Below are 13,140 nucleotides of genomic sequence, written 5' to 3'. Positions count from 1 at the left end.
TACATTTCTTATAGCTGTCTTAAGGTTCCAAGTAATGTCCTCACATATATAATTTAATTAACAATGTTTTTCAGTATAACCAACTTTTTCATTTGGATAGAGGTGGATTATACGTGTGTGAGTACGTTGTTAGGAACTCATTGATAAGGCTTCTCAGTGACTAAAGGTGTTGGGTTGGCATTGAAGATTTAGCAGATTAAAAATCATTGTTGAATGGAGTGCAGATATGTCATTGAGGAAGCTCAGTGTTGCCTCAGGTTATGGTGAGTTCTTGGGTCAATGTGAAAAGGAGTTGGGCTAAAAATATTTGTTACTAAAATTTCATTTACAATTCGTTGATCTCCTGTGGGAGTAAAGACCAAGCCTGGTATCAGGATTACATAGAATTAGACATAGAATAATTAGTTTAAACATCAATAACTATTTTAAAGGCATACATTATGCTCTTATGTTTGATATATTTCAACTGTGCCTGTTTATGTCTCCATATATGTTGGAAATTGCCCGAGTAAACTGCCCAATGACAATGGAAGATCTGTAGTATCATTAATATATAACTTTTAATGTGGAATCTACTGGAAAGAAATTGGCAGACGTTACATGCCAACTTAAGATATTTATATAATAAATAGCCAACATCCGATGTAAATAGCAACATTTCCTGAAGTCTCGCATTGAACTATAATGAATTTGTCATTTGATATTGGTTTCATAATAGGAACTTTGAATAATTTGAAGTATTTGAGTAATCCTTACCAGACATGCTTTGGATGATTCCCTGCCTAAATATTGAGAGATTTATTCAGAATCTCAAATGGTATTTTTTATTTAAGATTTTAATCACATTTAAGAAAATATACTAAAGCCCTTATCAATCTGTGGAATGTTAAATCCTAACTTCGACAATAAAAAAAGTGAGTTTTTGTGCTTTTCAAAAATCCTTCTGTGCAGTGTGATTTAGTTTGCATATCATAACATTAAAGTAATACGTACAGACTGATGTACATTAACTTTGCTGAATAATATTTTTGTTGTTATTGTTGATTAAAGTAACACTTATTCAACAATGTAGTACAAGTTATGCAGAAGTATAAAAGTGACATAGTGTGGGATCAAAGATCAATTACAGCACAGGACAGTTTTTCGGTTATGAAGTCCATTTCAGCTATTCCTAGAGCAATCCTGTTTTCCTTATTCTCTTATTCTTTTCCTGCAAATTATTCTCTCAAGTGCCTTTTGAAGACATTGATTCAGTTTCCAACACCCTTAAAGATAGTGGGTTCCAGATCCTAACTACTGACTGGTTTAAAAAATCTATTCTCCACATCACTCTCATGCCTTTCGTCCAAATTTTATTTGTTTCCCCACCTGATTGTGAACGGCGGGGGGTGGGGGGGGGGGTGGAATGAGAATAGTTTCTCAGAATTTACCCTTCAAAAACAGCTTCTCACCATTCTAACGTGATAGCTGTATTGTCAAGTTTTGGCAAGATTTTTATTGAACTTCAGTCTATTCTGTAATGTGTTACATTCACTTTGTTATGCAAAAATATTCTAGAAACGGGCTTGCCATATTCTTTTAAAACCAAATCACATGAGTGGATTGTCCATGTGTGGGTACGTTGCTAGGAACTCATTGATGAGCCAACTCAGCAAAAATCTTTGCAGCATTTCCTTCTAGTCTGAAGCTGAATGGCTTCTTTCATGAGGAATTAAGTAAAATAATTCAGGAATTGATCTGATTAGGCTTCTGATTGGTATGCCTAATCCATTGAAGACAAATATTATAAATAGTTAAAGGTTGCAATGAGGGAAAATGAGACAGATTGTAGTTATGTTAGAGATCATTCAAAAGCAATTCTTTCATCAAACTCTGAAAGTCTTGATAATGTAAAAAAATATCTAAAGTATCTAAAGTATGAAGTTCAACATTTTCTTTTAAAAATGGTGCTATATCGCATTTAACAATGCAGAAAAATAAATTGCTTTCATATTGTGCATCATAAATGTATCTGAATTGAAGGCAGTTACATGATATGAACATTTAAAAATAATATGTAAAAATAGTTACTATATCTACAGTTTACTGGGTTTTCTTTCATGGAAGCTATTACCATTTAGGCTTTCTGTTAGAAAATAGAAGAAAAGGAGCTTTGCTGTAGCTGTAAAAAGCCTGAGTTTGACCACACCTGGTCAGGGTATTCTAATTTATAAGGTATTCTGTATAAGTTCAGCAGAATTTTGACACTGCTCCAAGGTTTAAATTGTGATGAGAGTTTACATAAACTAAGATCTTGTTCACTGGAATATCAAAATGTTAAGTGCTGATTTGATTAAGCTATTCAGGATTTTGAAAGAAATTAACAGAATAGATAGAATTTTTTCCACTGTTGACAGGAGGACATACTGCAAAATCAGTGGTTAGATTATTCAACATAGAATTAAAAAAAGAGTACTCTTTCATACCAAATGTGATGGAAATATGGAACTTTTTTTTTTACAAAAAACAGAGAAAAGATTAGCTGAATTACATTTAAATTTGAGATTAATTAACAACCTATCTGAGTGAAAATTGGTGGATGGAATGAAGACAAAGATCCAGCAGTGATCTCTGCGGATAGCAGAATAGGAGATGAATGGCTATTTTATGTTCATATGTAATTGCGTGTTGTGTAGTTATAAATCTTCTTCTCTAACATCTCCCCTGAGTTTATGGTCCCCTACATTCAGTTGGTCTGGTGAGAGGTGAGTTTTCTGTCAATGTCATTGGGAATCATGAGCAGTTTGCTCCTCTAATCCTCTTTGGTAAGCCTCCCCACATTGTTAAATGTAGTATTTGTTGCAGCTATATCCATTGCTGAGGTGATTGAAGTCTATTGGCAATTTTTTTTCTGACATTCACTCTAAATATTTTCTGGTCTAGGTTATTCTAGACCTTGTGCAACTTAATCACAGAAATTTACCAAATAGAAGATAAATTTTTATAGCTGTCTCCAGTGGACCACTGCGGACAAGTTTATACTATATTCATTCTGATTATCTTATTAGGCCGTCCTGTGACGTTGAGGATGACTCACTTCCATTCTAGTTCCAAGCAGTGGAAGATACTTGTGTCTAAATTCTTCCAATGTCGGGTGGCAATTCTGATCTACTCTTTCTTGTCTTAAGCCTTCCTATCTAATGTCATACCAAATTCATCCAAATGGCAGGCATTGGTAAACTTCAATTTCTGTGACTGCTGTGTAACCGAAGTTTTTCAGTCAAATTTTGGTCATTCACGTTTTCTGCTTTCAGGCCACTTTGCTATTTGCTTAGTGATTTTTGTGTTGGGTGGCAATTTGCTCTGGTAAATAAGAAGCGAGTATTTCACAACCTCTTCAAAGTAATGTCTCATTTTTGTTGACGATAGTGGGGTTTATCAATCTATTGCCATAAACATAATTAGGTATCTTTCACCTCATGGCTCCTGCTGAATGATTTAAACACAGGCATTTGGCAGTCCACACTGTGCCTAAAATTAATGTAAACCTGGATTTAACCCTATGTTTAGGGAATGGGGTGGCAGCTGGCTAAAATGGCCACCTGGTCACCCAGCTTGTATTCTTGACTTGTTGTTCCATCACTTTTTTTTTAAACTTCCATCATTTCAAAATGGGCTGATTGGAGATTTCTGAGTGAGACAGATGGTAGCAACAGGCAAAGTCTATTACTGTACTGTGCAATTCATAAAAGGTCATTCTTGGAAGTGTCAGCAGTAAAATGTTTAAAATTTGTACTGTAGGTATTTGCAAGATGAGTCAGTGAGGAAGGATTGGAATGATTGGCTTGGCAGCTGTGGTTTTTCATTCCTCTTGCGCAAGGAATGCAAAGGCTTAATAGAGAATATGATTTAGCCTGCTGGGCAAATTTTGCCCTCTGTTTTTCTAACAAGCCTAATCTGATGATTCCTGGACCCTGAATATCATTACTTTCTGATTTCAAAAATGACCTCCTTTGACCTAGCTTCTAATCCATGATATTAATTGCTCTGCACATGTATTTTATATATTTACTGGACTTAGAACATCAAGTCACAGAACATTCATGTGTTTGTGACACCATTAACTAATTTTTGATTATTGATTTGTGGTGTAGATGATGCGTCTGATGAGTTTTTATATCTCTTAATTCATTGCTACCTACTTCTTTTAATTAACTGATATTAACTTTGATTGCTGTCATAACTTACCAGTCGGCTGGTAGTCATTTCTGAACCACAGAAATAGTTTTCCTTTATAAACTCCTGTTGACTGATTAGTCTAATTATCATTTTCTAAACTACATTACTTACATTAGCCAGTTAGTCTGCAGTTGAATTTTCTTCATCTTTCGTTCCTGTAATAGTGGGGTTATCTTTGCTACCTTCCAATTTGTGGAAAGTATTCTAGAACCTATGGCATTTTGGAAGATGACATCTAGTGCTTTCACTATCTCCATTGCTGCTTTTTACAAGATCTTTGAGTGCATGTCATTAGATCCTGGACATTTTTTGGCTTTTAGTCCTATTAATTTCTCTAGTGCTTTTATTTTGAAACTAATGCAAATTTCTTTCAGTTGCTTATTTTTCAGTTATTTATGGGAGATTTTTTGTTGCCTTCCATGAAGAAGGACAGTATTTATTTGCTTAATTTTTGTTTTGTCATTTCCTTAATCCTCAATAAAATCTTTCCTGCCTCTGCCTGTAAGGGCCTCATGTTAAGTTTTGCTCATCTTTTCCTTTTTGCATATCCATAAAACCTTACAGTGTTTTTGTTTTAATTAGATTACTTTTGTATTATTCTTGCTCCTTCCCTATTTTCTTGATCTTCCTTAGCTGCATTCTGAAATTTTCCAATCCTAGGGCTCACTGCTCTTTTAGGCACCATTACAAGGCTTTTCTTTGATCTAAAATTACATTTTTTTAGCCATGATTGGTCCACTTTTCTCTTTAGTTTTTTGTATCTTAAAGGGATATATATTCATTGCAAACTCTGTGTTAATTCATTAAATTTTAGCCATTAGTAGTGTACTGTCATAGCTTTTGTGGTCTCCCAAAGGTAACTTGTGCTTCATATCTTTGTAGTTTGCTTTGTTTAGATTTCATATTGCAGATCTTGCAATATGAAGACTATTATTGTAAGAAAAACTTAATATGTATTTGTTCCTGGGACTATGTCCCTTCACTCCTTTCCTGCAAATTGATTTCAGCAATATTTTGATTTTTTTAAAATAAATATTCTTGACAATTTTTTAAATGTAGTTTCATTATATTGTTAGTCCTAACAGATAATTTGAGAGTCATCAGGGCTGAGCCCCAATGTTCACATGCACTTTAATCAACAATCCTTACTGTAAGTTTTTGTTCAGGAATGGGAACAGAGGCTAATATTGTCCTCCCTAAGGCAGGGACACTAATTCTAATTGTAGTAAGTCTACTGCTTCTATGACTCATTTAGTTAATTTGGAATGGGGTGGCGATCAAGGACAAAATCTTCCTAGAATCATATTTTCTGGATAAACACTACTAATGGAACTGTATGCTGAAGTAGTTTTTGCAAAAATCACTTTGTGAATATCATGGCCTGAGATATTTGGAAACGCTGCATGATTTAAATGTTTTGAGATTGCACAATATAATTTAAAAGGACGAAAATAGTAAAATTATTGTTCTTTTCTCTTTTGTCATGGCAGCTGGTTGGCGGAGAGTTTGATTTGGAAATTAACTTCATTATTCAGGATGCAGAAAGTATAGCATGCATGATTGAACTTCTTGAACACTGTGATGTCACCTGCCAGGCAGAGATTTGGAGTATGTTCACAGCTATACTACGCAAGAGTGTACGCAATCTTCAAGCAAGCACAGAGGTTGGCCTTATTGAGCAAGTACTACTGAAGATGAGCAAAGTGGATGACATGATAGCAGGTATGCATTCTGTAAGATATACTGATAACACTTTGCTAACTATGATACTAATGGCAAATAAATTTAAAAATGGTGTAACAGTTTTATGTTTAATTAACAAACATTTGGTTGGAAAAAGTAAATTGGCTGAATACAATTTGGAGATTTTGATGTATATTGTTTTTCAATAAAAATGGCAGTGTGGGTTAAGAATGTATAGGGAGTAGACTATTAAATCCCAGGGCCTGCTCTGCCATTCAATAACATTATGGCTGATCTTTTGCTTGAGTGCCACTTTCCTATGAATGCCATATCTCTTAATTTCCCCAAAATCATATAATTTATTTATCTCTGTCATGAGAAAGGTAGATTGAGAAAGCAGTTTAAAAAAAAACATATGGTATGCTGAGCTTCATTGTTAGAAACATAAAGCACAAGAGCAAGGAAGTCATGTGGAACCTTTATAAAACACAAACGCAGTCACAACTGAAGTATTGTGTTGAGTTCTGGGCACCACAATGTAGGAAAAATGTGAAGGCCTTTGTAAGGTTGCAGAAGAAATTTAATAGAGTGATTTCATTGCTGGGGGATAGCAGCTAAGCGGATAGACTGGAGGAGCAAGGATTTTGATCTTTGTGATTGAGATAAGATATCTTTGTTAGTCACATGTACATTGAAACACACAGTGAAATGCACCTTTTGCATAGTGTTCTGGGGGCAGCCCGCAAGTATCGCCACACTTCTGGCGCCAACATAGCATGCCCACAACTTCCTAACCCGTACGTCTTTGGAATGTGGGAGAAAACTGGAGCACCCAGAGGAAACCCATGCAGACACGGGGAGAACGTACAAACTCTGGGGTCTGATAGAGTTTCTTAAAATTATAAAATATAAGTAGTGCCATTGGTGGAAGGGTCAAAAAAGTGCACTCTGAAAGTGATTCACTGGAGAAACAAAGTGATAAGAACAGCAAATTGATAGAATCAGGAATGCATTAGTGAGGGTGGGATATAAGTGAGGCAGATTCAATGATGGTGTTCAAAAAGGAACTGGATAAATACTTGAAAGGAAAAATATGCTGCGCTGTGAGTAGTTATCCAGTTCCCTTTTGAACTGTGTGACTGAATCAGCCTCCACTTTTCCCCACTCCTGGCAATACATTCCTGATTGGTGGGGGAGCAGGAGTAACTTCATTGATGTTTTATAGATCCAGGAAGGATTAGATGGACCAAATATCCTCCTCCTCCTATGTTGGACATTGAATTCAACTGAACATTGAATTCTCCCACTTTAAGTAATCCCCACCGCCCTTCCCCTCAACCGTGCCCCCCCCACCTTGCTGCTTCTCTTCCCTTTCATAGCCTACCTCTCTTTTTTCTACCTCCTTTTTTCCTTTCTCTCCTTACCTTTGACCCATCTGCTCTGCTCTCCTCTCCTCCCCCTTACCCGCCTATCACTATCTCTTACCTGCATCAACCTATCACCACCTTGTGCCCACCCCCGCCTCCACTCTTTTGTCCACCTATCACTGCTCTGCTTTTCCCTCCTGTATATTGGGCTTCTCCTTTTCCTATCTTCAGTCCTGAAGAAGGGTCCTGACCCAAAATGCTTTGCTCCACGGATGCTGCCTGTCCTGCTGAGTTCCTCCAGCGTCGTAGTGTTTTTCGTCTAGATTCCAGCATCTGCATCCCTTTGTTTCTCATCCTTTTCCTATCTACCCTGTCTAGCCACCTAAGAATCGTATGAATTTCGAGGAGGTTTTTTCTTGTTCTTTTAAACTCCATTAAGTAGAGTTGCATTCTGTTTAACCTTTCCTCATAGGGCAATCCCTCCCTATCTGGGATCATCTTGATGAACCTTCTCTGAACTGCTTATAATGAAAGATCTTTAAATAGAAGAACCAAAACTCTTCACGGAGACCCTAGTTGTGATCTCATAGAATTGCAGTAAGACTTCCCTACTTTTATACTCTAACTCCCTTGCTTTGGGCCAGCATTTCATTAGCCTTCCCTATTATCTGCTAGCCCTGTGTGCTAGCTTTGTGTTTTATGCATAAGGACACCCAAGTTCCTTTGTGTTACAGTTTTTTGCAGTTTTTTTTCCTGTTTCACTCTGCCTTCCAAAATTAACAATTTCAAATTTTCTCACATTATAGTCCATATACCTTTTTTTTTACTCACCAACGTATCTGTATCCTACCCAGAACTTGCTTTCTAATGTAATCTTGTGTTGTATTTTCTTTCCTTTGTACTTTGGTTTTCTTCCTAGTGTTTTACTGTCCCCCTCACTTTCATATGTAACTACTCTGTGTAGATTAAATTTGCCCATTATTACTGTCGTACCCTTCTTGCATCTCTGAGTTCTTGTTTGAATCTATCTCTGACATTACCACTACTATTTGGAGGATTATAGTTTATTCCCAGCAGTTTTCTGCCTCTTAGTTCTTCTTAGCTCCACCCAGACTGATTCTACATCTGGATTTTCTAAACCAGTATGCTATCCCATTATTGCTTTGGTTTGATTCTATACTAGAAACACCAGATTTTCTTTTCACTCTCTCTAAATATCAGACATTTTGGACATTCAGCTCTCTGCCTCAGTCACCCTAAAGCCATATCTTTGTACCGATTTGTATTTGGTTAAGTTATCTGGGCCATTAAGCGAATAAGTAGAATGGTTCCTGGGATGGGAGATTTCAGCCACTAGATTAAACAGAAAGCTAGGGCTAAAATCTCCTTGGGAGTAGAGAAAGTTGAAAGGAGATTTGATAGTGGGTACAATATCACGACTAGTTTAGGTGGGATTAAAAAAAAAGAAGCTGTTCCTACTAGTGGATGGGTTTAAGATGCAGGGGATATGGATATAAAATTTCAAGCAATGGATACAGGAGGGATGTGGGAAACTTTTTTTGCACTGAGCGTGGTTATTATCCGGAACTCTGTCTACTGGGGTGGTAGAACTCACTGTCTGTGATGGATTTTTGAAAGGGAATTTAAAGCAAATTATTTTTCTGAGTATGGAGAAAGAATGGGGATGTGGGAATGGACTGAATGGTTGCTTCCTGTGGAGAAGTAATTTTTGAAGTTGGTAAGATGCAAAAACACAGCAATGTAATGTTACCAGCTTGAGTTGTTCTAAAACAGATTTTAAACTTTTGACTTGGTACTTGTGCCTGTGATCTTCTGAGGATTGAGTCATACAGCACAGAAACAGGCCCTTCAGCCCAACTGGTCCATGTTGACCAAGATTCCCTTCTAAGTCCCATTTGCCCATGTTTGGCCCATATCCCTCTATGTACCTGGAGACACAAGAGACGGCAGATGCTGGAATCTGGAGCAACACACAAAGTGCTGGAGAGGTTGAATGTCCTTTTCCCTCCATAGATGCTGCCTGACCTGCTAAGTTCCTCCAGTGCTTTGTGTATTGCTAACCATGTACCTGCCCAAGTGCCCTTTTAACTATTGTTAATATATCTGCCTCAACCACTTCTGACCACCCTCTGGGTGAAAAAGTTGCCTTTCACTTTCCTTTTAAATCTTTGCCCACTCACCCTAAACCTATGCCCTCTGGATCTTGTTTCTACAACCCTGGAAAAAAGATTGTGCGCATTCACCCTATCTATGCCTTTCATGATTTTATACACCTCTATAAGATCACCCCTGATTCTCCTATGCTCCAATGAATAAAGACCCAACCTGCTCAATCTCTCTTCATAGTAAGGCATTTGATAAGGTTCCTCATGGAAGGCTCATTCAGAAAGTCCGGAGGCATTGGATCCAGGGAAACTTGGCTGTGTGGGTTCAGAATTGGCTTGTCCATAGAAGACAGAGGGTGGCAGTAGATGGAGCATATTCTCCCTGAAGGTCGGTGACCAGTGGTGTTCCGCAGGGATCTGTTCTGGCACCCCTGCTCTTTGTGATTTTTATAAATGACTTCGATGAGAATTTGGAAGGGTGGGTTAGTAAGTTTGCTGATGATACAAAGGTTGGTGGTGTTGTGGATAGTGTAGAAGGTTGCTGCAGATTACAACAGAATATTGATAGAATGCAGACCTGGGCTGAGAAGTGGCAGGTGGAGTTCAACCCGGAAAAGTGTGAAGTGATACACTTTGGGAGATTGAATTCGAAGGCAAAATACAAGGTTAATGGCAGGACTGCTAGCAGTGTGGAGGAACAGAGGGATCTTGGGGTCCACATCCATAGATCCCTCAAGGTTGCCATGCAGGTTGATAGGGTTGTTAAGAAGGCGTATGGAGTGTTGGCCTTCATTAGTTGGGGTCAGTTCTGGTCGCCTCATTATAGAAAGGATGTGGAAGCTTTAGAGAGGGTGCAGAGGAGATTTACCAGGATGTTGCCTGGATTGGAGAGCATGTCTTATGAGGATAGGTTGAGTGAGCTCGGGCTTTTCTCTTTGGAGAGGAGGAGGATGAGAGGTGACTTGATAGAGGTGTACAAGATAAGAGGCATAGATCGAGTGGACAGTCAGAAACTTTTTCCCAGGGCAACAAAGGCTAACACGAGGGAACGTAATTTTAAGGTGATTGGAGGAAGGTATAAAGGGGATGTCAGGGGAATGTTTTTTTTACACAGGGTGGTGGGTGCGTGGAATGCACTGCCGGCAGAGGTTGTGTGGGCAGATACATTAGGGACATTTAAGAGGCTCTTAGATAGACATGAATGATAGAAAAGTAGGGGGCTATGTGGGAGGGAAGAGCTAGATGGATCTTAGAGCAGGATAAAATGTCGGCACAACATTGTGGGCCGAAGGGCCTGTACTGTGCTGTAATATTCTACGTTCTATAACTTAGTCCTTCGAGTCCCAGCAACATCCTCATAAATCTCTTCTGTGCTCTTTCCAACTTCATGGCATCTTTCCTATAGCAGGGTGACCAAAATTGAAAACAATATTCCAAATGCGGTCCTGTACAACTGCAACATAACATCCCAACTTCTGTACTCAGTGCCCTGATTGATGAAAGCCACAGCATGTCAAAATCCTTCTACACCAGCCTGTCTACCTGTGATGCCACTTTCAGGAAACCATGTTCTTGTACTCCTTGGTCTCTTTGTTCCACAACACACTCCAGGGCCCTACTGTTCACTGTGAAAGCCCTATCCTGAATTGTCTTCTCAGAATGCTTGGTTTGTAGTTTTGATGTGAATATATTGTACTTAATGCTGGATGGTCTCTGAATATATATTTTCCCTTTAATTTACTTTCTATCCAAAATCACCGTATGTGAACTTTCATGGTGCAGGGCCACATGGTGTCAAATCATTAGGAAAACTAAGATTTTCATTTTAGTTTAGACTTTTCATTAGTTGAAGCTAGCCAAATGATCCATTTTGCTTAAATGGAAGGATCCAATACCCCCTACTACTTTTCAATGGTTCTCTCAAACTATATCATGTTTAAACTTGGAAAAAATTAGGAGTGGTACTGTTGATCCTTTGCTTAAATTTGAAGATATTTGGAGTCCATTTATTCAATATTTTCACATGATATAGATCCCCTTTCAATAACTTTCCAATTTAGAGGAACAGAGTTGACAACATAATATTGCTCTGTTTCTACTGAGAAATTGGAATCCAGTCTTTTTTTTCTTTTTTTTTGCTCTTTTTGAAATTTTTCTGTTTAGTTTGGTTTGACATATTGTTTATAATTTTTCTTACTGATTTGGGGATTTTTTTTCTCTTTCTTTTCTTTTATATATATAAGAAATCTTTTTCTTTCCTTTCTTTTATATTATATTCATTTACTAAGAGATCGTGGGATCTACAGATTTTTAAAAATATTTTATTGTTCTTTATGCTTATCTATGCCATGATTGTTCTCCTGATCTCTTTGTATTATATGTACAATTGATGTTATATATTAATCTGTATTAATTTGAAAACTAATAAAAAGTTTAAAAAAGAAAAGAAGCTAGTGGAGATAATCTTCTCCTTTCATAATTAACATAAATCGAAATAGAAGCTGATTCCGATAAATTGTCAAACATTACACTTGTGCACATTGTATTGAGTAAGTATGGGACTGATGTAGTAAATAAGGTAGCTTATATCACATAGCAGAACCTGCTTAACTTCTTCATATCCCTGGGACTTAGAATTCAATATCTCACCACAGTTTATTTTCTCAGGTTGCTTTCTAGTTTCTGTTATACAGTAAAATGCATCAATTCGAAGTTTTCATATTTACATTGTGCACCACTATTTGCAGATCTGCTGGTTGATATGTTGGGTGTTCTAGCAAGCTATAGTATTACCGTCAAGGAACTCAAGCTGCTCTTCAGCATGCTTCGTGGAGAAAGTGGATTCTGGGTAAGTTCCAGTGTTGTGACTTAAGAATTTGTTGTGTATTAATGAAACTATACTTCTTGAGCATATTTTTGTTGCTTTAGATGTGTATATTTTGTTTTTTTGCTTATTTTCCTGAAATAAATATGTAAACTGACTTAGAATGGTGAAATATTGTCTTTGATGCTTGATTAATTCTGTACATCAACTTTAAAAGATTTTCTTTTCATATTTTTCCACAGCCAAGACATGCAGTTAAATTGCTGTCAATTCTGAATCAGATGCCACAAAGACAAGGCCCGGATACTTTTTTCAACTTCCCTGGACGGAGTGCAGCAGTATGTTTAATGATTTGTATTATCTCATCCTTGATGGGAAAAATATGAAATGGGGAAGGGCATTAGACTAAATCTTGGAAGAGTTAGGGGAAGGGAGAAGGGAAAGAAGAGTGTTCAAGTTGGGAAGGAGGAGGAAGGAAGAATGGGGTATGAATTCTCTAGCTAAAACCCAAGTGAAAAATTTAGTGATGGATGGATTGCAGGATTAAACAACTATTTTTCATTGAACAATAATGGATCTATATTGTCTTCCAGTGTTATGATTCATCTGCCAGAATATAATAGGCTGAATGTTGCCACATTTGGAACTGTCAGTGGATAGCTATTCCCACACAAGTCCTGAAGTTATGCAGACCTGTTGTTAGTTCAGGACATTCTAAGTACCAAACACTAATGTATCTCTCTATTTTCTCCATCACTGGAGTCTGTATGGTTGAGCCCAGCATTGCTGTGATACCCCATCATTAAACTGGGGAATTGCCACTTCGGATCTAATCCAGGTCAAATCTGGCAAATATGCAGTGACCCTCTACATTTGAAAATGAATCCTAGGCTTGTAGATTAGTAGGGGAAGGTAAGTAAAG

At 37.4% G+C, this 13,140-nt stretch overlaps 1 protein-coding gene across 1 annotated transcript in view; it reads left to right on the top strand.

The window, feature by feature from the left end:
* Window positions 1-13,140, top strand: part of nbeaa (neurobeachin a) — a 560,854-nt gene that overhangs the window by 49,011 nt on the left and 498,703 nt on the right. Inside the window, exons 2-4 of the mRNA XM_052025565.1 lie at window positions 5,709-5,940; window positions 12,142-12,242; window positions 12,461-12,556. Coding sequence (XP_051881525.1) covers window positions 5,709-5,940; window positions 12,142-12,242; window positions 12,461-12,556 — 429 coding nt within the window. The remainder of the gene's footprint in view (window positions 1-5,708; window positions 5,941-12,141; window positions 12,243-12,460; window positions 12,557-13,140) is intronic.

Source organism: Pristis pectinata, chromosome 11 (assembly GCF_009764475.1).
Source record: "Pristis pectinata isolate sPriPec2 chromosome 11, sPriPec2.1.pri, whole genome shotgun sequence".
NCBI classification, from domain to species: Eukaryota; Metazoa; Chordata; class Chondrichthyes; order Rhinopristiformes; family Pristidae; genus Pristis; species Pristis pectinata.
This window is presented reverse-complemented; position numbering and strand designations above follow the sequence as displayed.